Genomic DNA, 26,489 nt, shown 5'->3' on the forward strand with positions numbered 1-26,489 from the left:
CTCAACTGGACTTAGTAAGTGTAAGGACAAGACAACTACCCTGGATTGCTGCATTGTGGTATCAAAGATAAGCTCAACGCCTTTAATTTGTACATCAAACTGACTTATTTCTGTACCCTTTTCCAATAGTTTTTATGTTGGACAATTTGGAAAATATAATTATCCCTCATTTTGTTTTAAATGCCAATGTTATATATGTTACGGGATATGTAATGGGTTTTCCATTCTGTATTCTGTTTTTTTTCCCTTTTCCCTAATAGGATTATCTGAATAAGACAAGTATTTTTGTTGATTTGTCATATATATATATATATATATATATATATATATATACACACACACACACACACACACACACACACACACATAAAGATTTGGGTTGAATTGTCATTTTTGTTGTTGTTGTGAAAATACAATACACAGTAATAGATTGCTTCTATCATTTTGGTTTCGTTTTGAGGGAAGGTTAATGAGGTTAAACTCAGGAGTGCTTTACCACTGATCTACATCCCTAGGCCCCCCCCCCTTTTTTTTTTATTCTTCTGTAACAGGGTCTTACTAAGTCACTTAGTGCCTCACTAAATTGCTGAGGCTGACCTGAAACTTATGAACTTCCTGCTTCAGCTTCCCAATTTGCTGGGATTACTTGCATGTGCCACCATGCCTGGCTCTATAGTTTTTTAATGTCTACACTTATTTCTTCTGTTTGTTTTTCCCCCATCATATTTTGGCCTTTCCATTTGGTCTTATTTATTTCATTCATTTTTCCAATCTTCAGTAGTGTATTTCACTGGAATTTTTTGTTTACATCTTTAAAGCATGGATTGCCCTAAAATTGTCTTTTTTAAAAAAGTCCTAGTTCTATAAGAAGGAAGAAAGAATCCTTACTTTGCCTTAGTATTTCCTTATTATCAAAACAATAGCTCTGAGGAGTTCTAGGAGTCTTGTTAAACAGGGAAAGGTTAAATGTGAAAGTCATATGCCATAGGAATTACAAAGTGTTCTGTCACTGACATCTCAAAAGAAAATATCAAAGTAGGACTAGAGAAACCTGTAAACATAAAATACAGAAAATTGATTTAAGATTGTAACCAAGTTCTGCCTATTACTATAATCCTACCTGAAACATAAGTGGATCAACATAGTGTGTCTGATGTTATTATCTGATGTTTAGGGTTTGGTTTTGTTGGGTTTTACTGCTTTTATTTTTGTTCTTTAATATCTACACTCTGATTATATAGAAGACAAATAAAATGTCAGGTACCCAAAGTTGTTCCCTTTGGTTAAGATAGTGTGACAGGGCTGGGAATGTAGCTCAGTGATAGTCATAAGCACTTTGCTTGCCTAGCATGCATGAAGCAAAATAAATAAATAAATATGTTTCAACTATCATAAAATGCTAGTTGAAGCATAATTTTCAGGTACTTTGCTAAATACTTGTAGCTGTTGCCAGTTTTTAGGAGAGAAAGCTGAAATGAAAATAAATAACTTGCTAAATTGACACAGATAATAAGCAGCAGGCTTACAAATCAAAACTAGGTCCCTGTGGCCACAATATTATAGTTTCCTAGCATGTGTCAGTTCTTCCTCAAGTAATACAAACTGAATTTTGGGTTTATCATTCTATATCTATATGTTGGCTTCTATTCCTCACAAGTGAAAAGATGAACACAGTATGTCTAAACACTCAAATATATTCTTTGTTTGATTGTTTTTTAATATTTTTTTAGTTGTCAGTGGACCTTTATTTTATTTATATATAAGCAGTGCTGAGGAATGAACCCAGGGTCTCACACATGCTAGGCAAGCACTCTACCACTGAGCCACAACCCCAGCCCCTACAAATATATTCTTGCTTGCACTTTTTTCTCTGTCATCCTCACTACCCTTAACCCCAAATTTTAGTAATGTTTATTAAGCTTCAGCTATGCTCTGGGCTAAATCCTGGAGATGCATACATGTTATGACAGAAACAATAGCAACAACAACAAAAAACTTTTAACCCCTCTCTTACTCCAAGTTAATTTAAAGCACCAGACTTCTAAGTAAATATAATACAAAAGGATCACTGTTTTTAAGGCCATGAGACTAGGAGAAAGAGGAGTGGATGAGTCAAGGAAATTATAAGCTAAGATTTGATTAGCAAGAAGGTATTTGTGGTGGGTGGGGGTAGGGCAGATGGAGATGGAGAAGGAGAGGTGTAGGAGTCAGCATCAAGGTGGCTGTTAAAGCATCTGGATCAGCTTGTGCAAAGACAGGCCAGCAAAAACTCCAGAGTGTTTAGGGAAACTACAGACAGACGTGAGCTAGTGGAATGTAAGAAGTGTCAGTAACAATGAAAGGGAAAGAGCCTGGACAGGAGGCAGGGCCAGACCAGGAAGGACTGCACACCTCAGTCATTAAAAGTGTAGGTGTGGTTGGGTGTTTTAAAGAATTTCCCTATGATATTTATTTTTATCCATAGATAGTAAGACAATTTGTTGATCCTCCTTACTTTTAAGAACATTATCTTCTGATCTCTGAGAATTCTTGACCTTTAAAGAAATCTTTTTTTTTTTTTAAGTGGAAATTAGACAATTTTTTTCAATGCTGGGGATTGAACCCCGGGCTTTGCACATGCTAGGCAAATACTCTACCACTAAGCTACATCTTCAGCCCCCAGTCCTTTTTATTTTTTTAATTCTGAGACAAGGTCTCACTAAATTGCTGAGACTGGTCTTGAATTTACAATCCTCCTACCTCAGCCTTCCCAGTTGCTGGGATTACTGACATGTTCTATCCCACCTGGCTTTGGCTTTTAGAGAAATCTAACAGGAAAGGTAGAATAGTGCCTGGTACATGGAAAGAAATTGCAGGAACCTAAAGTAAAATACAACATTAGCCGCCTAGTATGTTGAAATTAAAAAGAAGCACAAACCAGAACCAGGTTTAAATTAAAATATGTATCTGTGTTTATAAGGCAGAAAATGGAATAGAAGTACCAGGGATGGTTAACTTTAATACATAAAAACATGAGATCAGCTTCTAGTTTATGCTCCCTACAATGAGTAAGGACTTTCAGAATTAAGGATCTATAGATTCACTCACACCTGTGTGTGCTCATTTCCTTATGAAGCTCTAGTAAAACATGAGCATTAAGATATTCAGAGTCAGAGGCTGAATGCAAAGCTATATTGACTTTCAGTGGTTTTAGTAATTACAGTGTTTCCTCTTGGCTGTTCTAGCTTATGGCTATTAAGGTTTTAAAGAACATGCAGTTTTATTCTCAAACTTTCCTAATCTGAGATTTTTATTATAAATAAATACTTAGATATGGATAAAATGTATGAATACTTGGAGGAAGTTTTCAGAAAATAATCACAATTCAAACAAGGTTTCATGTAGAGTACTGAGTTCGATAACACACAATACTTGTGCAAATTCTGGCCATGCCACTTATAGGTATGACCTTGGACTGATTATTTAATCTCTCAGGTTTTCTCTATCTGCTACATAGAGATTAATTTGTTTTTCGGGATACTGTAGAGATGAGTGATTGTTAGAGACCAGGAGGCCTACATGGCGTTAGGTAAGAGTATGAGCTGTAGAACCAGGCTACCTTGGTTTGAATCCTGGCACTGCCACTTACTAGCTTAATGACCTTGGACGCATTTCTGAACCTCTCTCTACTCTGTTTCCTTGTCTGTAAAGGGAATGAGACGAGTTCATATCTCATAGTGGTTATTACCTGAATATTTGTAGAGTATACTTTTAGAATAGTGCCTGGTACAGAGTGCTGCTTAAGTATTTGTTAAGTAAATTGTTAATTAAAGCTCCTGGCACCATGTAAATACTCAATAAAAGATGGCTATTATTTGTATTTAATAAATAATTGATTTCATGTGAAAATAAAGCCTTATATTTTGATAGCCATAAAGCCCCCTTCACATTTTTTTTTCCCCTTTAATTAACCAACCCTAATCAGGCACAGTAGCACATACCTGTAATCCCAATAACTCTGGAGGCCAAAGAAGGAAGATCAAAAGTTTGAGGCCAGCCTTAGCAAGGCCCTAAGCAACTTAATGAGACCTTGTCTCTAAAAGTAAAGACAGCTGGCATGTGACTCAGTGGTAAAACACCTCTGGATTCAACCCCAGTACATACGTACGTATGTATGTACATACATACATACATACATACATACATACATAAAATTAACCAGTCCTAAAGCCTTAATACAAATTTTAAAGGCGTAGAAATTTGTCATCTATATTCAAAGTTTTCTCTACTTGGTGCAGATTAATTTTTTCCTTTGAGAGAAATCTTAAATGTATTTGGTAATGTATATTAGCCAGTTTTTGAAACAAGTCTCACTAAGTTGCTGAGGGTCTCTCTCTAAGTTGCTAAGACTGGCCTCAAATTTTATATTCCTCGTGCCTTAGCCTCCCATGTTGCTGGGATTACAGGCATGTGCTAATTATACTCCTAACTAATTGGGCTAATTAATGTGGCTTGTGCATCACAAGACACTTGTCTTTAGCTCAAAAAGGATGCTTTCTTTCTGGTTTGATGTAGTAGCCCATCATCTCTGCCTTTACTTCTAATAAATTTTCTACTATTAGATGATCTAAGATTTCCGTGTATGCAATTTAGAACTACAAATGGGTGGAGGGTGATGAAGACAGGATTGGGAAAACATTTATTAGAAGTCTTCCATTTGTTATCCTTTTGCTATGTGAAAAGTATAAGAGCCTTCTTGCATGAGCAAGCACAATGAGACTTATGTCCTTCAGTCCTGCTTAGTAGGAGCAGCATATTAAATCTGGAACATGGAGGAGAGCTCAAAGGTCTTGGCTAGTCTGGTTTCCCCCATCCCACCCTTATTCCATTAAAGCTAAGGAAGATCACTTATTTTCTTCTTAGCTCACTGAACCTCCCTGATAGGAAAAATAAATGGCATACCAGTCTTAAGGTCACATAGCATCTCAACTGTAATGAGTATTCCTTTGCTTTTCTGTCAGGGAGAGTGACTGATGTTTGGAAGTGAACTGTGTAAATGGCCTTTTCTTACTAGTAGACAACAAAGTCTCCTCACTGACATCAGTGTTGGCTGCTAGGTATTCAGTTTGTGCAGTGGGTGAGCTTTGTCCCAGTTGTTCCCCTACCTTTCATTTGTCAGCTTTCATTGCCTCGTAATTGTCTTTCTCACTCTATTATAATAATTACAAACAATGTGTAACTCTTCATCAAAGCTGGATTACTAAATTTACTGGTAATTTGAGAAACAAGGATAAATTTAACCCCAAAGCCATCTGCTGCTCTGTAGGAGGACTTTTTAAATTATAAATTAGACATTATAACATGCTTCTAGAGATTAAAAATTACCTTGGTTGTATTGATTCCTAGAAGTTACTTGTTTTTTCTTAGGTTGAAGACAGGTTTTTCAATCTTTTGTTTTTAACCTCTTTTTTTAAAAAATGACTTAAGTTTATCTAACAACTTCTCTCTAACTAAATAAAAATCCTAAAAGTATTTAGTAATTATAATCATTTTGCAACAGTAAACACTGATAAAACTGTTACAAGTTTTTTGTATCTTGTTCACAACTTCTCTTATTCTGTTCTCTGGTTTCTCATAGTGCTCTGGGGACCAACAACATGAGCATCACTTTGAAGCTTATTAAACTTACAGAATCTCAGCCCACTCCAGGCCTACAAATCAGAATCTGCATTTTAGCAATCCCCCTGGTGCTTTTTAAATGTTGGATCTATTTTATTATTTCCTTCCAACAAGCAGAATTCTCTCCTATGCTTGTTTCCTGTTAGACAGTTATCACCAGGATCAGCTTATTTACTCCATGCAAGACTGTTATTCCTAAACCATTGGCTCTTTGCTAATGCTGTTTGGGCACTGATAATTTATGTAATAATGGTTTTTATTATCAGGAAGATAAAGTTCAGTCAACTTTGAAAATATAGAACAGAAAACAGTAATAGGAGTTCTAGTACGTGGTCAAGTATATCCATGGCCTATTACTGGTTAGTCAGATTAGAGATAGTTACAGGACTCAGCCTTGGGACTAGTTGATTTCCAAGAGAGCCAGTAACTGCTCTGTGGCTAAAGACTCTAGCCAGATCCTATCTCCTATGAACATTCAGGCAACACAGAAATTAGATGAGAATATGGAAATATCAAATCTCAAAACCACTGTGAGAGTAAAACCTTGAGGTACATGACTTGGTATCATGGAACAGAACATGTATCATCTTGGCACAATAAGGATAAGATGTGTGTATTTAGCACATCATGTACTCCTCCAATTAATGTAGATTGCTAAAATGAATGTAGATATATATTTCTGATATTTAGTCTATAAACATCCTCATTATTCCCATTCACTTGGTAAGGATACTGTTAGCATAGCTTTATAGTAATTATATCCCTGTGATAAATTAGGACATCTCTCATCTTAATGTAAAGGATTTTTCCTGAGCTATGACAGCTTCACCTCTAATATTAAATTGGATTAAGCTTTGGATTAGTGATATCCTTAGAACATCTGTGATATAGTAAAAAAGAACATCTGACCTGTATTTGAATACTGGCTAAGTCATTTGCAGCTGTCGATTCTTGGGCACATCAAGAGCAGATCTAGGCCCTGGTCTTAGTTTCTAAATACCATTTTCAGTTAAAAAAAAACATGGTTCCTTAGAAAAGTGTTTGCTTCAAGGCAGGGAAAATAAAAGATGAACTTGGAAGATCTTCTGGTGCCATTAAGGAAGTGCAAAATTTTTAAAAATGGGAGCAATTCAAAGACACAGGATTCAACATGAATCAGCTCCTAATAGCCAAACCTGGAACTATTTGAGCATCAAAATAATAACAATGGTATTGAATGATAACTCAAAATAAAATATTTGATGCAGTATATAATATAGCAGGATAATAAATGAATAAATAAACAAAGCGGGGAAAGGATAACTCTTCCTTAGGAATTGTTATTAATGAGGTGATAGATTTGTTAAATGAGCATGATTGAATCATTCCACAATGTAAATGTGTATCAGAACATCACATTTTATCCCATAAACATAATGTATATATCTATTATTTGTCAATTGAAAGTAAAATTTTTTAAATAAATAGGAATAAGGGAAATTAAAGCTAATCATTAGAGTGGCAGCTGATTGTTGATGCAACCAAGATCTACCAGCAAATGTTAACACTAGTGGATGAACATTCAAAGGGAAACAGATTATTCATAATCTCAATGTATCTTTTAAAAATATATATTCATTACAAAGGGAAAGATAGTAACATTACAATGCGGAAACTGAGCAGACACTGCCTTAATTAAGTGGTCAAGCTCAAAACACACCAGTAATTAGACATAATACCACTGTCCCCTTATGTATGCACTGAGACAAGCACATCACCTCTGTGATGTTCTTCCTGGAGGACTATAGCCTTGATCTAATCATGAGAAGGCATCAGACAAACCCCATGTGAGGATAGTCTACAAAAGATAACTAATACTCTTCATCATGAAAAACAAGGAAAGACTAAGGAACTGTTAAAATTGAAGAAAACTCAAGAGGCATGACACTAAGTGCATTGTGGAACTGAAAAGGGACATCAATGAAAAAAAATGATGAAATCAAAATAAAGCCTATAGTAAAATCAATGTTACTTTCTTAGTTTTGATCACTGTACTACTAGAGTTATGTAAAATGTAAGTGTTAGGGGAAGCTGGGTGAAGGGCATAGGAAATTCTACTCATTGAAATTCTTCTGAAAATTTTGAAGTATTTCAAAATAAAAAGTTAAAGAAATACAAAGTGGGTCCAAAATTGCATGACATATGTTTTATGACAGAAAGAGCAAGTAAAATGTCTGAGGAACATGGTAGCCATAGGTGTAGGCATTGACTTGCAGATCAGAGAATTAAACAAGAAAGGTTGTTTCCTTCCCAGCAAAGCCAAGAACACCTGAGTCTGTCTTAGACCAAGAGACATTTCAGTGTATTCATAATACTTTCCAAAATTGGGTGACTTTGTGGGGTCTTTTTTCTTTGTTGTTGTGTGATTCTTAGGCATTTCTATAGTGGCTAACATATCAATGGCCTTCAAATATTTAATGAAGAAATGAATGGATTTGCTTAATATGATGAAATATCAAGACAGTCTGCCCTCCGTATCTTTAGGCTCCACCTGCTGGAATTCAGGAAACCACTGATGGAAAATACTCAGGGGGAAAATTGTATGTTTGTTTTCCAAAGGTAGTTGGTAGATAGGCCTGCAGTAATTGCTTCTGTATTGAACCTGTATAGATTTTTTTCTTGTCACTATACCCTAATCAATACAATATAACAACTATTTACATAGCGTTTACATTGTATTATATAAGTAATCTAAGAGATAAGTAATAAGTAATCTAGATATATGTAAGTTGTATACACATACTACACTATTTTAAATAAGGGATTTGAGCATCTGTGGATTCTGTGTTCATGAGGGGCCCTGAAACTAATCTCCCACAAATAAAGAGGGACAACTGTGTATAGTCCATTCCATTTAAATAAATAGCAATAACAAACACTGAGGGGCTGGGGTTATAACTCAGTGGTAGAGCACTTGTCTAGCATGTGTGAGGTACTGGGTTCGATCCTCTGCACCACATTAAAAATAAATAAATAAAATAAAGGTATGTGTCCATCTACAACTAAAAAAGTTTAAAAGAAAAGAAACACCTGAATTTTCATATTCCATCCCATTTACTCGACTCTTGTTTCACTATATGCTTTAGATAGAAAGCCACAGACCGTGAATGAAGAAAATTATCCAGATTCCTGTGAAGAAATAAAGTCTTTTAAGTGCCTTCCCATTACCACTTCTTAAGGCTGACAATTAGTAACTTTCTCAAAAATAGCTACATATCACTGTGCCAGGGAAAGAAGAAAAGGTGGCACTTAACAGTGAGAACTCTTTAGTCATACTTGGTTTTTATTCAAGCTGCACAGCATAATAGCTAGCAGTATAACTTTCTTCTAAAATAAGGTTTCTTCATAGGGTTACTAAGAAGACATCTTCAAAGAACTTAGACCAGCACCTAGTACAACATAGTGAAGCACTTTTAAAGGAGATAAGGACTTGCACTGGGGTTGTGGCTCAATGGTAAAGCATTTGCCTAGCATGCATGAGATGCTGGGTTTGACTTCCCCAGAACTGCCAAATAAATAGAGAGAGATGGGAACTGGGGTTGGGGCTCACTGGTAGAGTACTTGCCTGGCATGTGTGAGGCACTGGGTTCAATTCTCAGCACCACATAAAAATAAATGAATTAAATAAAGGTCTATCAACGTCTTAAAAATGTTTTTTTAAAAAGAGAGAAAGATGGACAAAATAATCATGTAGCAAATCTTTATTGGATTACTCTTGTCTGCAGACAGTATGATGTGGGGCTGGGACAGCTGGGAGTTCAGACTGTCTTTTTCCTCCACACTCTACTTCCCTCTAATCTGGTTTATAAGTGAAATAATAATGACAATAATGGTAATATCAAAAACTGCTGCCATTTTCTGAGTACCTTCTGTGTTTCAATAGCTTTATATTTGTTTTCTACTTATATTATTACAACTTTCTTGATAGTAATAGTGTTACCATTTTATAAATGAGAAAATCAAGGCTCTGAGAAGTTAAGTAATTTGCCCAAGATACATGCCTAAGTAGAAAACCCAGGGTTTGGTCCCAAATTTGCCTGACTGCAGAGTCTTACTTAATCCATTCATCAGGTGATTATAAATATATTTGAAATGCCCTGACAAGGTTGTGGAAGACCTCTACATATACGATATTGTAGTGCTTAGTGAGCCTGGTTACATTTTGGTGTTTCTTTTAATATTCCCGCAATCTCAAGTTCCTGTTGAAAGTTACTACAGAAAATAGTACACAATGCTTAGTACTTCTCTTCCTGTGAATGAACTGCTTTGTTGGTCCTAAGTCTACAAAACCAGTATTGCAACTGAACTACTACAGGCATGGTGATGCTTCCCTAGCTCTCCCTCTCCTGCTATGAATTGCACCAAGGAGAGAGCCAAAGACCACATTGACCAAACCACCTTCCTGACAGGCCTGCCCCCACCCCCATCAGACTTTTGTGAATTTCACCAGGATGTGGGGAAGATCAGAATGAAGTGGCTCTATAAGGACTCTTTGAGATTGAAATTTCACAATGCTATTTGGAGGGTATCTTCAACTTACACATTCTAAAACTCAGCCTGTGATTATGGTTTAAAGTACAACCATTTTAGTTCCTATTTCAGGATCTCCACACATACACACCCCAGAATTTCTTATGCTTTTCAGTGTAACTGAAATTAACCTTTTCTTCCTTAAACCAGATTCTTGAACATCTAGTCCTTGACTCATTTGAGACTGTGGTTTTCCAGAAAATAAGAAACATGTATCTCTGTGTGTACATGTGGGTTCCAAGGTGAATAGGAGTGGTTAGTCCTAAGTTGCATAGAGAAGGTAAACTCTCTGACAGCCATTTTGGAAATTGGAACACAGAACTGAACTGAGGATACACTGTGAAGAGTTCTCATTGGCTTCCCTTTGCCTCCTGATCCACAATGTGATTCCACCAGGTTTAGACTGTGTCAAACATTCTTTTCACAGATGCACTCCCTTTTCTCTTCTGAACCTAAAAACTATTACTACACTTTTTCTACCCTTCCTGTATATTTCCTTGGGACTTTTTCTCTAAATAGTTGGCAATAATGGTTTCACAGAAGGAGTGCTCACATTTCACATCTATGCTCTAGGCATTTTACATTCTTAATCTCATTTAATTTTCACAGCATCCTAACGGGTAGATGAATTATCTATCCCCACATTTATAAATAGGGAAGCTATGGTGTGGGGAAGTTAACTTCCCTAGGGCACAGGAAGTTAGAAAGTGGCAAAACTTAAAGTCACTTTATTCTCCCTGACTTCATGGTTGTGCTTTCCCCGTGAAGCTGAGATGATGAGGATTGTTACTGTTATTACTGTTAGGGCTGCTTGCTCCCAGTTCTTATGTCATCCAAGGGAGAGAGTACTTTGCGTGAGGTACAAATGTGCATGGTCTGAAGGTGTGAACTGAGCCGGAGTTCACATTAACACCATGGACCCTCGCAACAAGCTGCTGATTGAGTACTTTATTATTGCAACTTTACAAGTGGGGAAGCTAAGGCTCACCAAAATCCCGAAGCTAATCAGTCTGGCAATGGAAACTGGATCCAGTCCCTTGTGGGGAATTTCTTAAAGTTTACTATGCATAACAATGCTGTGCACCAGCTGGGAGTAGTCAGTCCCTAAGATAGTACATGACAACATCAAACAGTAGGCATGTAGCTTACAAAAAGTTAGAATATATTTTTCCAGTTAGAACATGAGATTGTACAAAGGCTTAGCAAGATAGGAAACTTGAATTCATGCCAAAGCTCACTAAATTTTTTTGTGCTTTTTTTTTGGAGGATGAGGGTACCAGAGATTGAACTCAGGGGCACTCAACCCCTGAGCCTCATCCCTAACTCTTTTTTGCATTTTATTTAGAGACAAGGTTTCACTGAGTTGCTTAGCACCTGACTGTTGCTGAGGCTGGCTTTGAATTCAAGGTCCTCCTGCCTCAGCCTCCCAAGCTGCTGGGATTACAGGTGTGCGCCACTGCACTGGGCTTTTTGTGCATATTGTACACATTTGAGTACAATGTTTCCAGAGTGCAGCTTGGTTTTGTTTGTTTGTTTGTTTCTGTTTTTGTTTTTTGTATTTTTTTAGTTGTTGATAGACCTTTATTTTTTATTTATTCATTTATGTGTGGTGCTGAGAATCATCCCAATGCCTCACACATGCTGGACAAGCACTCTTACCACTGAGCTATAATCCCAGCCCTGTAACTTGACTTTTGGTTTGGTTTGGTTTGGTTACTGGGATTAAATCCAGCGGTGTTTTACTACTAGCTACATCCCCAGTCCTTTTTAATTAATTTATTTATTTATTCATTCATTTATTTTTTGAGACAAGGTCTCACTAAGTTGCCAAGGTTGACCCTGATCTTGGCATTTTTCTGCTTCAGATTCCCATGTTGCCAGGAGATATTCAGAGAGCATTCTGCATATAAAAGTTGTAGATACCATATGAGGAGGAGTATAAGGGCAAGGCTATTCACTGTTTTGAAGTATAATGCCGTTGTATTCCATAAATGAGTAAATAAATGATAATGGTGCTAGGTGGCCTAAGGATGGAAAAATACCATCCTGGATGGCCGTATGCCATCTGTATTAGTGAGTTATTCATATGGGTATCTGGTTAAAAACAGGTTGCATGGATGAACACTGAGAGAGTGATTGCTTAGGAAACTGTACTTGTTGCCTTAAAAGGATATAGATAGATAGATAGATAGATAGATCGATCTATATATATCTTGCTACCCCCAGGTAGTGGCTGTCAGAGCAGCCACAGTCACTTAAATATGTTTTACTCATCTGTTTTTTTCCTATAGAACATATGAGATTAAAAAATCTTTATCAATCAGCAAGTAATTAAAATTCTGTGATTATCAAATTCATGATGGTTATCCACACCAGCAAATTTTCTTTGAACCTTAAAAATACTTGCTTTTAAAAAGTCCTTTTCCAGTCTCTCATTCACTTTTTTGAGAAGAAACCTCAATTCATGTATACAATTCATTCATCAATATTTATTGAGTACTTGAAATTTGTGGGTCATTGTGCTAATTGCTAGGGAAGCCTCCTCACTAGAGAGATGTCATCTCAGTTCTCACAGAGTGAATAGTGGTGACATTGTTAATGGAGCATATTATAAAATCTATTGCAGAGAAATGCAGTGTAGTTTGAGAGCATAGATGAAAGTAACATTTATTTCCATTCCAATAGATTTCGGTTTTGGAAATTTCTTTAAAAGTGGTGAACTGCTGGCAACATGGTGTGGCAGCCCCCCTTATGCAGCCCCAGAAGTCTTTGAAGGGCAGCAGTATGAAGGACCACAGCTGGATATTTGGGTATTGCTTTGCTTTGCTGTGTTAAATGCATCTATAATGATAATACTTGCTACTTTGGCCCATGGTAGAAACTCCTGGCACTTGACACATAAGCAGTATTTCATACGTTCCCCATCTGCTGGAGTGTAATTAGAGCATCTTGAAATCAATCCCTAGGAAAGAATTTCTAGGGACAGGTGTTATCATCCTAATATTAGCAATAATTTAAAGTTAAGCAGTAAGCAAAATGATGAAATTCAGATCATTTGTTATTTTTTATACTTATTGCAGTAGTCAGGGTTGGAGTTTCTTTCCCCCAAAATTCTGAGAAAGTAATAAATTTGGACAGGAATATTTCAGTCCGTATGATTTTAAGAGCCCTGAGGATTTTGAGGAAGATAGAGTGTTTAAAGTTCTCCCTGGAAAGTGTACTGTTTTCTTCCCTAGAGCATGGGAGTTGTTTTGTACGTCCTGGTCTGTGGAGCTCTGCCTTTTGATGGACCAACTCTTCCAATTTTGAGGCAGAGAGTTTTGGAAGGAAGATTCCGGATTCCATATTTCATGTCAGAAGGTAACAAGTTGTCTCTTACTAATTGTGTACTTTATAGAATTTTTGTCCCAAATGAAATGCCTAGGCTAAAGCTTCCCTTTTTCTGAGATTTGGGTACAAATAAAATGACTTAGTCATTTTAAAAGCCATAGAAATAAGCTACCCACTCCATCATGTAGATGAGACAAGTTCCAGCCTCCCTACTTATAACTGAGAACAGAAGTTTCCCAGATTAAGAGCAGCAAGTCTTCCCATTCACTCTGGGTCTATAAATGTCCCATGTTTATTTTAGACTTATAGAAGCACTTCATAGATACAGGCTCACAACCATTTTACTCTAAGTACAAAATGGATTTTGCAAAATTAAAAAATTTTAAATTAAAAGCCAACTGGCAGAACTCTAGTGAATTAAGTTGAAATGCCATAATCCCTGCCTATCTGTATTGGGTTGTTACATAGGCAGTAGTTAAATTTACTCCTTAGTTTTGTGATTTTTTTTTTTTTTCCATCCTACCTCTGGTGTTCCTACTAATAGTAGAAGTAATGCTTTTGAGCAGATAAGAGCATAGTTTGTGGAGCTTTATATCCAGACTCTACCTGGTTTTAATCCTTACTCCACCACTCACAGCCGTATGGCTTTGGCAGTCATATTCCTTTCTTGGCTTCAATTCCTCATCTATAAAATGGAAATAATAATTGTTTCTACCCTAGGGTATCATGAGAATAATTACTCTGTACAAAGCACTTACCGTGGTGCTTGAGGTGTAGTGAGTGATATGACATCACCCCCTCGTGTGAGGGTGATGAAGAGCATGATATCAGCTCAGAGAATCAGCTAGTGCTCAGAGTTGCAGCAGTGCAGTTTTCCTAGTGTAATCAGAAGTAAATAATGTTTTGTGGACCTTTTTCTCAGCAGCACTCATGAGAAAAGCAACAGCCCACTGGAGATCTCTGTCTTACCTGCATAGCCTTAGTGTATCAGCCTTGAGTGTGATTGAGAAGCAATTTATCATTTTCTCATTCTAGGAGTGAGGCTTAGTTTTTTTCTTTAATACAAAACTAAGTCTGTGAGTAGATATTTTTAGTTGCAACGTTAGTAGAAAGGCTCATTTAGCAGAGACTCAGACCCATACATTCCTGTTTTTCTTAGTTCACCATGTGAACTTGACAAATATAAGTATCTTCCATGCATTCATTTTTTTATTTGACCGTCTACTTTCCAGTGGAGGGCACAGAGATTAATACCATTATACGAAGTCACAGGAGTCAAGCAAATAATCCTGAAGTGCAAGGTGATTTATGCGACTTCTATAACATTGTGTTTTCTACAGATTGTGAGCACCTTATTCGAAGGATGTTGGTCCTAGATCCGTCCAAACGACTAACCATAGCTCAAATCAAGGAGCATAAGTGGATGCTTATAGAAGTTCCTGTACAGAGACCTATTCTCTATCCACAAGAACAAGAAAACGAGCCATCTATTGGGGAGTTTAATGAACAGGTCCTGCGATTGATGCACAGCCTCGGAATAGATCAACAGAAAACTGTTGAGGTAAAGTGACGAGAGATTTGACTAAATATATGTTAGGATTCCTCTGCAGTTAGTAACTTGAAATTTCATTCTCACACCTGTCATCCTGGTCTTTTAGCACATCCATCTCTGGCACCTAGGCCTACTGTTCAGTGTTCCCTGACAGTTACATCAGACTCTATTTATATTTGCTTTTATTCAACATCTAAATTCCTTCCTTTGCCTCATCTGCCAAAAAGTTCAAGAGGTTTTATAGAAGATGCAGGAAAATTGAAGATGGAAGCTTAAAAAGAACAAGATAGAAAGTTTATTTCTAGACGAAGCATTAAGTTTCATATCAGCACTATACTAGCTTGTGTAGAATGTAAATATGCAGATATGGAACAAGGCTGAAGGTCACGCAGGAAACAAGGAAAGGCACTGGGTTTAAGAAAGCCAGTGGGATTTAATTGTGAACTAGAGAAACTAAGAAGGCAGAAAAACAGGTGGGGTCCTGATTTGGAAATATTAGGGATAATAGAACTAAAAAGGTCGTGAACCTGGAAAATTCCTCTTGGCTTTTTTTCCTGTCCTCTAGTGGTTAGCATAATATAGAATATACATGTTTTTAATACCTCCACAATAGTGAAAACACAACAACAACAACAACAAAAAAACAAAACAGTGCTTTTAAGGAAGAAGCGAAACAAGAAAGAATATCAAATGCCCCCATGTTTGCTGTGAAAGACCAAGGATCCAAACTACTGCCTCCTCCCCTGTCATAGCTGTATGTAAAATAAACTGGCTTTCCTGCCTGGTTCATTGTGTACCTAGTGATGTTTTTCTGTACTTATCCATGAAGTAGATCGAGAATGGCAGCTGTGAGCGTGGTTCTGCTGGCCTGTGAGTTTTGCTGAGAATGCTCCACGTTCATTTATGGGTACTCTGCCCAGCACCCATGCAGGCTGTCAGGTACAATTAGAAGCCAGAGGAGCAGTTGCTTCTCTGTTGCACTAGCATCCTGGAAAACTGGCAGGCTAAAGATGTGAAAATTTGGGAAGCAACTTTATTTTCAAGGCTTCAAAAGGGTGGGACTGCAAAAACAAGAGGAAAAAATTACCTAAGAATGGAGACACAGTGTCTCTCCATCTAGTATCCAGATGTGATTCTCCAGCCCAAAATAATCACCAGAAAGTTCCCAAAGGCTTTAATCATTCACTTCATGGTTTTCAGTGATTTGGACTTGGGTTGAAGCAGTGCAATTAGAGCTTCTGGGCTCGGGGTGCTAACTGCGCTTCTACCGTAGTTACAGCTATGAGATGGAACCGTGTGACAGCAGTGAGAATGCTTACATAAAACAGTGATGGCATTTTCTCTTAGTGCAGAAAAATAAATAGATCTTGATAATGTAAAAGGTCCAGTCAAGTAATTTTAAAGCATCAACCTTTATTTAACTAATACTAAAGACTTGAAATTGTCTGCCTTCAGGTCTAGATTTCATTCTGAGGCATACTTTGTTATTTTACTTTTAAGAACACCCACTTTTGCTTTAGAAAGGTACAGATCATTGGATTGGTTTTTATGGTACTCTACTTTCAACCAACAGTTGTTTTCTCTTTCAGTCTTTGCAGAACAAGAGCTATAACCACTTTGCTGCCATTTATTTCTTGTTGGTGGAGCGCCTGAAATCACATAGAAGCAGTTTTCCTGTGGAGCAGAGACTAGATGGCCGACAGCGTCGGCCTAGCACCATTGCTGAACAAACAGTTGCCAAGGTAACGCCCCATTAGCCAATAGTCTTATCTGTGCATGTGCCTATTCGCATGTTTGACACATTTTTTATCTTGTAGTACAAAGGTTAGGATTTCATCTTCTACACTCTGTTTTTCTAGAAAGTTTCTCCCTCAATCATTCACTGAATTCTCAAATGTTTTGGCGCACCTTTCTGTTTGTAAGGATTAACTTTATTTCAAACAGTTTTTTTCATAAAGAGATGTTTTGTGTTTTAATCCCTTGCTTCTGTTGAGAATTAGTGTAACTAACCTATACATTCAGTTTCATGTACACATTTTTATTGTGGATTTACCATGTGTAGACCTTTATTCTTAGGTACTCTAGGAGTTAGGATGTGTAGAGTACACTCCTTGCCCTCAGAGTCATTACACTGTGGAAGCAAAATAAGAATAGACTACAAATAATCATAATTCAAAGAAGGGAAAGATTAGTGCTGTTAAAGAACTGAGGACAAGGATGAGAGAGTCACATCTGAATGGGAACGAAATCATGAGAGAGGTGGCAGTTAGGACAGATCTTCACAGATGTGTGGAACAGTGGCAGGGAGAGGCAGTACTTGAAGGCATTTTAGGTAGACAGAAACAGCGGAAGATGAGCAGAAGTATTTATGTTGGCAATTGTAGGACTTGTTCCAATAAATACACTTGAAGTCTAAGGAAATAAGGAGTTGGAGTGATAAGTTGAAGCCACATTGTAAAGAGGTCCACACGCCATGGTAAAGCGTTTACTTACAATTCAGGAAGAAGTAAGGCACTATGAAAGTAGTTAAGCGGAAGAGTGGTAGAATATCGTTATTATTTACAATCATTAATCTGAGAGCATTGGGAATGATGGGCAGGACAGAGAAGAGAAGAAATTTGGAGAGATCGATTAGGAGATTATTATAGTATTTGAGATAAGAAATACTGAAGATCTAAATTAATGTGGCACTGGTAGAAACAGATGGAAGAGGCAAGTAAAAGAACCTCAGAGATATATCTTGTATAAACCTAGTGATGGTTTGGAGAAGTAGCTCTTATGGTGGTTAAAATTTCTAAAGTCTTTCTGTGCCTCAGTTTCCTGTGTGTAAATAGATAAGATTATAAGAATGTTGTGCCAGTAAAATTAGTTAATATTTTTGGAATACATACAACAGTGTCTATTACATAGTAAGTGAGTGCTATGTAAGTATTTGTATATAAGTAAATGTTGGGGGATTAGAGGACAAAAGTGAGTTAGGGATAATTCTGTCTTGAGCTAGGCCTGAGAGAACAGTGGTGGCATTAACTTAGTTGCCAAGAGGGGATATGGACATAGATCCCAGGAGAGATGCTGGAGTAGAGAGGTCTGGGGAATCATCTGTATAGAGGTTGAGGAGAAGAGTGGCTTGTTCCAGTGCTCTATTAGGATTTTTGTCCTCTTCTATGAGTGACTCTATTCAAAGTGAAATTAAGAGTAGAATTTTCATATTGAATTTCTTTGGCAGGTTTACAAAATTTGCAAGATTATAAGAAATTCTGGCATTTTTTTATAGTGTGTACAAAGAAAAAAACCAAGGAAATTAAAAATCTTGATTTTCATAGGCAAATTGTATTTTTGTTTATATGCTTTATATAGAAAATGTGAGTACCAAAACAAATGTGAGTTAAATAATGTTATCAATGTTATTCTAGATATTTGAGTTAGACTTTCTCACATGTAGAAACCTTCAAAGTTTAATTAGGTATTGCTTACAAGACAGAGGGGAAATGAGAGTTCATGAGCTGGGATGGTGTCCCTTCCTTCTTGCAAGTGCAGCCAGGCAAAAGGACAGGAGGCAGAGACTCCCAGTGCAGTAGCAGGCTTTCCTTGCCAAGTGTCTTTTTTTTTTTTTTATTGGTTGTTCAAAACATTACAAAGCTCTTGACATATCATATTTCATACATTAGAATCAAGTTGGTTATGAACTCCCAATTTTACCCCAAATACAGATTGCAGAATCACATCGGTTACACATCCACATTTTTACATAATGCCATATTAGTAACTGTTGTATTCTGCTACCTTTCCTATCCTCTACTATCCCCCCCTCCCCTCCCATCTTCTCTCTCTACCCCATCTACTGTAATTCATTTCTCTCCTTGTTTATTTTCCCATTCCCCTCACAACCTCTTATATGTAATTTTGTATAACAATGAGGGTCTCCCTCCATTACCATGCAATTTCCCTTTTCTCTCCCTTTCCCTCCCACCGCCAAGTATCTTTATTCTTAAACATGCAAGTGAGTGAGTGGTAAAGGGTTACATAAACAACTGCTCCTGAGCATGTGCATATGTTATTTGATATCTTTTCCTATCTAGACTTTAAGCAAATTCCCCTGGATATCTCAAATTTTATTTAATTTGGCTTGGAGTTGAGATGTATAAGATGGCTTCTTACGTCTGCTAACTTTGTTTCCTTACCAAGCCTCCCATGAGTTCTTGCACTTTGTGCATTGACCCATGTCATCATAGAAACCTACTTACTGTAATTTAAAATACATGCAATCCAAATGGAAGTCTTCAGTGTTCATCTACAAACTTGTCTTAAAGGCTGCTGGATGCTAATCAGGAGGCAGCGCTGCTGAGGAAAACACTTCCTTCCCTCGGAGGGGCACGTTCTACTTTTTAGTACAGATTTCTCTGGTTTTATGGATACTAAATATGCTCAAAATTTCAGTAGAGCCTTCTTGTTTTAATTCCTTTATGTTCTAATTTTTTTTTTTAAAGAGCCCCTCCTGTCTGGCATTTTGTTATGGCAGCCTGGGCACACTAATACTATGCTGTGTTCTACAGTGGGCAACTCCTAATCCGTAATTCAATAGCTGAGATGCCCATTGCATTCGTGTTTGCTTACAATTGATACAAACCATGGAGTGGCAAAATTGTTAAAAACCAGTGGTCAGAGTTCATAAGATAAAAAAAGCAAGACATTTTTCTCAGTAGTTATCCAAAGTAAGTCAAATGCAACATTTCCAGCATATTGTACAGCAAATAAAAAGTACTTTAAATCTATCTAAGAAGAAATCTCACTGTATTCTAAATAATAATAATAACAGGTACTTTATCACCAAACTATAAACTCCTTAAAGTCAGGCACAGTTTTTTAGGTACCTCTAAGGCCACAGATTGCTATATTGATAATAGCAATAAGAAATCAAGGAAACAGCTGGCATGGTGGTGCACGCTTGTAATCTTAACAACTTGGGAGGCTGAGATAGGAGGATCACAAGTTCAGATCCAGCCTCAGCAACTTAGCAAGGCCCTGAGCAACTTAGCAAGACCCTGTCTCAAAATCTTAAAAAAGGGAGGGGATGCTAGGGATGTGGCTCAGTGGTTAAGTCCCTCTGGGTTTAGTCCCCAGTACCAAAGAAAATAAATTGAGGAAACAACATTATCCTATACAAAGACCACATGAACTGTAAAATCCTGCAGAATTTTAGTTCCATGCAGAAGGTCTGCATGATTTTGAGGTGACTTTGCTTAAGAATTTCTGAGTTCCTCTATTCTTAAATATAGAATGGAAATGGCAATACCTACTTAATAAGATTGCTACTGAGTAAAAATTAGTTAACCTGAACCAGCAGTTGAGTTCAGCAAATAGAGCACTTATCTGTCAGGCACTGTCCTCACCAATGTGGGCATTGTATTAATTCGTTCGGGCTACCATAACAAAATGCCAGACTGAAGGGTTCAAACAGAAAAGTCATTTCCTCACAGTTCCTGAAGCCATCAGCATCTGGTGCAGGCTAACTCCCGTGGGTAGATGGCTGCCTTCTTACTCTTTTTTCATGTGCCTCTCCATCTGTCAATTGAGGAGAGAGAGTTCTGGTGGTCTCTTCCTTTTATAAGAACACCAGACCTCTTGGATCAAGATCTCATGTTTATGACTTAATCTAACTTTAACTTACCTCCTTAAAAGCCTTATCTCCAAATTAGTTCTTATAAGAGGAAGAGACAACCAGAACTCTCTCTTGCTAAGTTGCTGAGTCTGGCCTTGAACTTTCAGTCCTCTTGCCTCATCCTCTCAAGTCACTGGAATTATAGGCATGCACCACCATGCCCTGCAGAACCCAGGGTTTTGTACATGCTACCACTAGCACGCTACCACTAGCCACACCCCAGCCCAGACAGACTACCTTAGACCCCTTAGCAATTGCAAGACTTCTAAAAAGCAGATGTATGATACCTACTATCCTATTTCCTGGGAAGTAAGTATCACAACAAAATGTTATTCCTCCATCCTTTCCAAGTTCATGGGTCCATTATAGTCCAGGTTAGGTGCAAAAGTTTTCAAGGAAAATGTACAATCCTTGGTCTAGCACAGCAGCCCTGCCATTTAAGGAATTGTAGCTGATGAAAGTCAGGACTGAGAAGGAGCAGCACATTGTAGTTTTTGTGTGGCCATCTCATTTCCATTGTAGTGTCCCAGGTAATAGTTTCCCTACTTTCATATAAAAGGAACAGAATAATACATTTGGGAAATAGAAATCAAAATTCAGTTCTATCCTTTGATTGAAAATACAACAATGAGGGTTGGAAGACTGTAACAAATTAGAAAGTTTAAATTTCACATTGTGACATTGACTAGAGAAATTAAATGACTAATACTTGAAAAGAAAAAAAAGTTGTTTAACATCAAATGTGGCACAGGTGTAAGCCTGAAGAATGATGCAAAAGAAAAGAAATTTCTTTATCATACGCAGAATGGTATGCAGTAATCTTTTTCCTGTTCTTACCATTCATATAATTCTGAGACTTTGCTGTTGTTCTTCTATTCTTCTTTTTAAATATTTTTTAGTTGTTGATAGACCTTTATTTTATTTATTTATATGTGGTGCTGAGAATCGAACCCAGCGCCTCACAAATGCCAGGCAAGTGCTCTACCACTAAGCCACCGGCCCAGCCCTGTTCCTCTATTCTTTATCTCATGTGGTATATCTGGAGATAGCAATATTTGGATCTGCCATATATAAAATATATCCTATGTATATTCAAAATATGTTGAAATATAAAGTATGGTAGTAACATATACTCCCATTCTTGAACAGCTGTCAAACTGAAAATTCTAACTGGGAACCATTAAATAGAATCTGAGAACAAAACTACATTCATCTTACAGTGTAAATCCTATATTTTTGTGATGATTTTAGGACTTTAAAAAAGGAAAAGAGCGGGGCTGGGAATGTGGCTCAAATGGTAATGTGCTTGCCTGGCATGCGCGCGGCACTGGGTTCAATCCTTAGCACCACATACAAATAAAGATGTTGTGTCCGCCGAAAACTAAAAATAAATACTTAAAAAAAAATTCTCTCTCTCTCTCTCTCTCCCCCCCCCCCTTTAAAAAAAAAGAAGAAAAAGAAGAGGAATTAACCTTACTGAATTAGGACTTTATATGTTACCTTTTAGAATCCTAACTTCACTGTGAAATAGGATTTATGCCCTTTTTTACAGGTGAAGAAAATAAGATTCAAAGAAATTAGGTAACCTGATTAAGTTCACACAATGAGCCAATGATGGAGCCAAGAATCAAGCCCACTTCCTGAGAGAGAACTAGAACCTAATACCATTTTGTGCCTTTTGTTTATTTGAATCTAAAACTCACCATCCTATATCCCTTGACGTGACTATAGCAAGAAGAATATAGGCCAGTCCTCTGCCTGTCATAGTCTGGCGTGATGACTGTTCCCTCAGATGTTTTGCAGTGTCTCTTATGTTCAAAACATATCTAATAAATTATTCTGCTAGTTTTGAAGGGATCAGGATAAAAGGATCATCCAGCAGCTTCATCTTTAAAATCAACCCTTGCCAGTTGTCTTAGGAAGATTCTCTTTTAAGAATTGTTTGTGATGCTTCTTAAAGTAGTTCACAAAGGAGACAGAAGAATGGACTTAAAGTCATCCAGAGTTTCCTATAGTAGGTTGACTTCAAGGTCATAACTTGCACTGCAATGAGCATATCTCCTTCTACTGGGCCAGCAGGCTATGTGCGTCCTTGAAGGAAGGACGACAGTCCTGTCATATCCAAGGAACTGCTGCTTTTCTTTTCTTGCTTGTCCCACACACCCGCATGAAGAAATAAGTATCATCCCACCCCACCAAGAGACAGAGACAGAACTCACTTCAGTGCCCCTTGCATTATAGTTGGTTGTAGGGTGTATGTATCTATCCCTGGTTCAGAGTACAGAATCATACCAACAGGGACTTTCCTATTCCCCCTTATACTTCTCCAGGTAATATATTTAAAGAAGAAGGCAATATATGTTTTCTGAGTTGAAACAGAGGACATTCTTTTTGGGGGGGAGGGGATGGTACTGGGGATTGAACTTAGGGGCACTGGACCACTGAGCCACATCCCCACTCCCTAGCACTATTTTGCATTTTATTTAGAGACAGGGTCTCTCTGAGTTGCTTAGTGCCTCACCGTTGCTGAGGCTGGCTTTGAACTCGTGATCCCAAGGATATTCTTTGACTCCTCAGAGACAAGCTTTCTTGTCATCTGTGTGAAACTTAGGCTTCTCAATATGGAACAGAAATAAAATTCTATACAAACCTTTTCAGAATATCTGATTGATTCAAGTTAATACCCTATATATGAATGTATATTTTCTATACATATTTCATCAGATCTTTTCCAGAGGAGGGGAGTTCTAATAAATAACTTGTTTATACTTTAATTGTCCCAGGAATAATTATTTTATTCTAAGAACTCGATGTATTTACAGAGAAAGTATTAATGTTCCTCTGCTTTCTGTTCTTGCTATATTTGCAGGCACAAACTGTGGGACTCCCAGTGACCATGCATTCCCCAAACGTGAGGCTGATGCGATCTGCCCTCCTCCCACAGACATCCAACGTGGAGGCCTTTTCATTTCCAGCTTCCGGCTGTCAGGCGGAAGCTGCATTTATGGAAGAAGAGTGTGTCGACACTCCAAAGGTACAGATGGATGTGTTTGAGAGACTCAGAGCTTGCCATATGGCTGTAGACTTGTTTGATCCTGCAGTGCTGTGCTGTGGCTTAGCTGAACTCTCATTTTGTCAAGTCAGTCAGGAATGTTGTTTTTGTGGAGAAAACCTAAGAAATGTCCAAAGCTAAATTCTCATCAGTGTTTTATCATTACAGCTGTTTTATAACATAACTCATCAGATCTCTCCTCCCCCAGAAGCCCCTTTTTTTCCTCCTTCTTTCTTCAAGTTTCTAAATTCCTCACAAGTGTTTAGCTTTATTTGTTTTTTAACAAATTGTAATTCTGAAAACAAAAAGTTAACTTGCTATGCTGAATTGGGCTTTGTTTTTGTCAGTATTGCTTCTCTTCTGCTGAGAATACTATAGATACAAAATGATGGGCTTTCTGGTCAGCTAAACCTCTGTTTTTGGTCTAGTTTGGACATGCTTGAAGGAGTCAAGTTTACATTTGGCAAACTATAAAGTTGGCTTTTAGGATATGGAAGATGACAGCTTCTCTCAAGCAATGGACATTTATTTAACTTCTAATATGAGTTGTATATACTTAGCATCAAGAGATATACAAAGGATCATATTAATGAGTAGCAGAGTGTCACAAAAGAATGTAGACCTTAGAGTATATTCAGACTGTGTTCTTTACCAGGTTGTGTGAACTCTTTGAACCTCAGTTTTCTCTTGTGTAAAATGAGAATACCGAATTTATGAGACTATTATGAGGATTGAGATAGTGTTTGTAAGAAGTGGGGAAGATTTTACATACTCGGTAAATATTGGTTTTCTGTCTTTTTGGCCTCTTCAGGTAATTAAAAAAAAAAAAATGAGTCAGACATGAACTCTGCCTCATGTTGCTAGACTATGGTCTAACAGAAGAAACCTTATACACAACAAAAGACAATGTGCCAGCCAGGCATGGTGGCACACGCATGTAATCCCAGCAACTTGGGAGACTGAGAGGAGCATCGCAAGTTCAAGGCCAGATTCCACAATTTAACAAGACCCTGTCTCAAAAATAAAAAGCAAAAATAAGGATGGGGATGTAGCTCAATGGTAGATGACCCTGAGTTCAATCTCTGATACCAAAAAAAAAAAAAAAGCAATGTGCCAAGTGTTGAATAAATTGATAAAAGAGAATATAATTGGCCCTGTAAGGAGATATAAATCAAAGTGAAACTAGAAGGTGGCAAGGAGAGTTGCTTTTAGTGTTTGATCAGGAGAGTCTTTGGGTTAAGTGTCAAAGCAGGTAATTGAGAAGTGGATAGAATCAAAGTGGGTGGAAAATAGGGTGGGATGTCTTCAATGGAGACAAAAGCCTGAACAAAAACAAACAAACTTAAGGAATTTCAAGGCTCATCTAAATCAGAGCATTGTTCAGTTTATCTGAGGGAAAAAGTATATGGAGAGAAGTTGTGTGAAATAAAAATGGATAGGTTAGCTTAGAATGGCAAGCCAGGCAATTAATACTTGCTCTGTTGGTGGGTGCTTTCAACATGGGTGTGGGGTTCAGTATCAAATGAAACAACTGAAGAGTTAAGGTAACGAGAGACAATTGAAGATTTTGAGCAAGGAAGCACTATATGTATTCTGCGCTTCAGAAAATTAGGCTGGCTGGCTCCCTAGCATGCAGAACACAGGGGAGACTGGTGACGGAGAATGGGAAGTTAGAGCACATGTCTCCAAAGGAGATGATGTGGGTCTGAACTGGGAGAGGGGTTATGGGACAGAAGAGGAGGGATGGTTGCATTGAGACTGAAGATAAAATTGATAGGATGTCAGGGTTAAGAGAAAAGCCTTAACAAGATTTTGATTATTGGGAGTATAAGTGCCTTCTCAGAAATCAGGAACTCTGAAGATCCAGTTGGTTGGTTCAGAAGTTAAATAATCAGTTTAGCTAGAGCACAGCCGAGAAGACAGCTCAAGCCCAGGCTTCCCCAGCAGGTGTTAAGTCCAGTTGATGAACAGGACCTGTTGGTGTCACAGCCCCTTAGGATTCCACTTCCTTTGAACAGTCTGTTTTCTCTGCCTGCATTTGTATGTTAAATAACCTTATAAATTACTGGTACATTCTTGCTCAGAAATTCAGACATAAATTAGAGTAATGTAATTCATTTACTTTAAAGATATAATTCTCTCAAAAAAATTAAAATGCAGTCTGCTAAAGTCTTGTCTGTGAGGGCACCAGGCCCAAAACACAGATTGGGCACTGTCTGCTATATTATATAGGGCAAGCTATTTTTAAAGCTTGTGATTGTTACCGTAACTAGGAAACAGACAGGAAATGAATGATTTTGTGAAAGATATAGACAGTAGCTAGATGGTGTATTTGCATTTGCAGGAAGAGCAGTGCCACGCTGGAACTGGCCACCCACACTGGCATTGCCACTGTGACACTCAGCCAGGCCATAAACATCCGCTGGTCTTACTGCAGATTGTTCCTTCTCCTGGTTTGCAGTAAAATGTTTGTTCTTCTTCCCTCCCTACTGCCTTTTTCTTTAGGGCCCATAAATAAATGCACATACACAAAACTCCCAGATAGAAATACAATTCCTTTTATTCATTTTCCTTCATTTATACTTACTGTAATGCCCATTTTGTTTTCTGAAAGATGCTTCACAGCTACACATATTGCTCATTTCATTTCTGCTGTCAATCAGGGATAA

The 26,489-nt window shown here is 37.6% G+C and overlaps 1 protein-coding gene across 4 annotated transcripts in view; it reads left to right on the forward strand.

Annotated features, from left to right (window-relative positions):
- The window catches only part of Sik2 (salt inducible kinase 2), a 121,791-nt gene that overhangs the window by 77,841 nt on the left and 17,461 nt on the right, over window positions 1-26,489 (forward strand). For all 4 annotated transcript variants that reach the window (XM_027930719.2, XM_027930720.2, XM_071616690.1 and 1 more), the window contains 5 exons: window positions 12,913-13,037; window positions 13,464-13,587; window positions 14,898-15,118; window positions 16,699-16,851; window positions 23,638-23,802. In XM_027930719.2, the coding sequence (XP_027786520.1) occupies window positions 12,913-13,037; window positions 13,464-13,587; window positions 14,898-15,118; window positions 16,699-16,851; window positions 23,638-23,802 (788 nt within the window). The remainder of the gene's footprint in view (window positions 1-12,912; window positions 13,038-13,463; window positions 13,588-14,897; window positions 15,119-16,698; window positions 16,852-23,637; window positions 23,803-26,489) is intronic.

This window comes from Marmota flaviventris, chromosome 9, assembly GCF_047511675.1.
Source record: "Marmota flaviventris isolate mMarFla1 chromosome 9, mMarFla1.hap1, whole genome shotgun sequence".
NCBI lineage: Eukaryota > Metazoa > Chordata > Mammalia > Rodentia > Sciuridae > Marmota > Marmota flaviventris.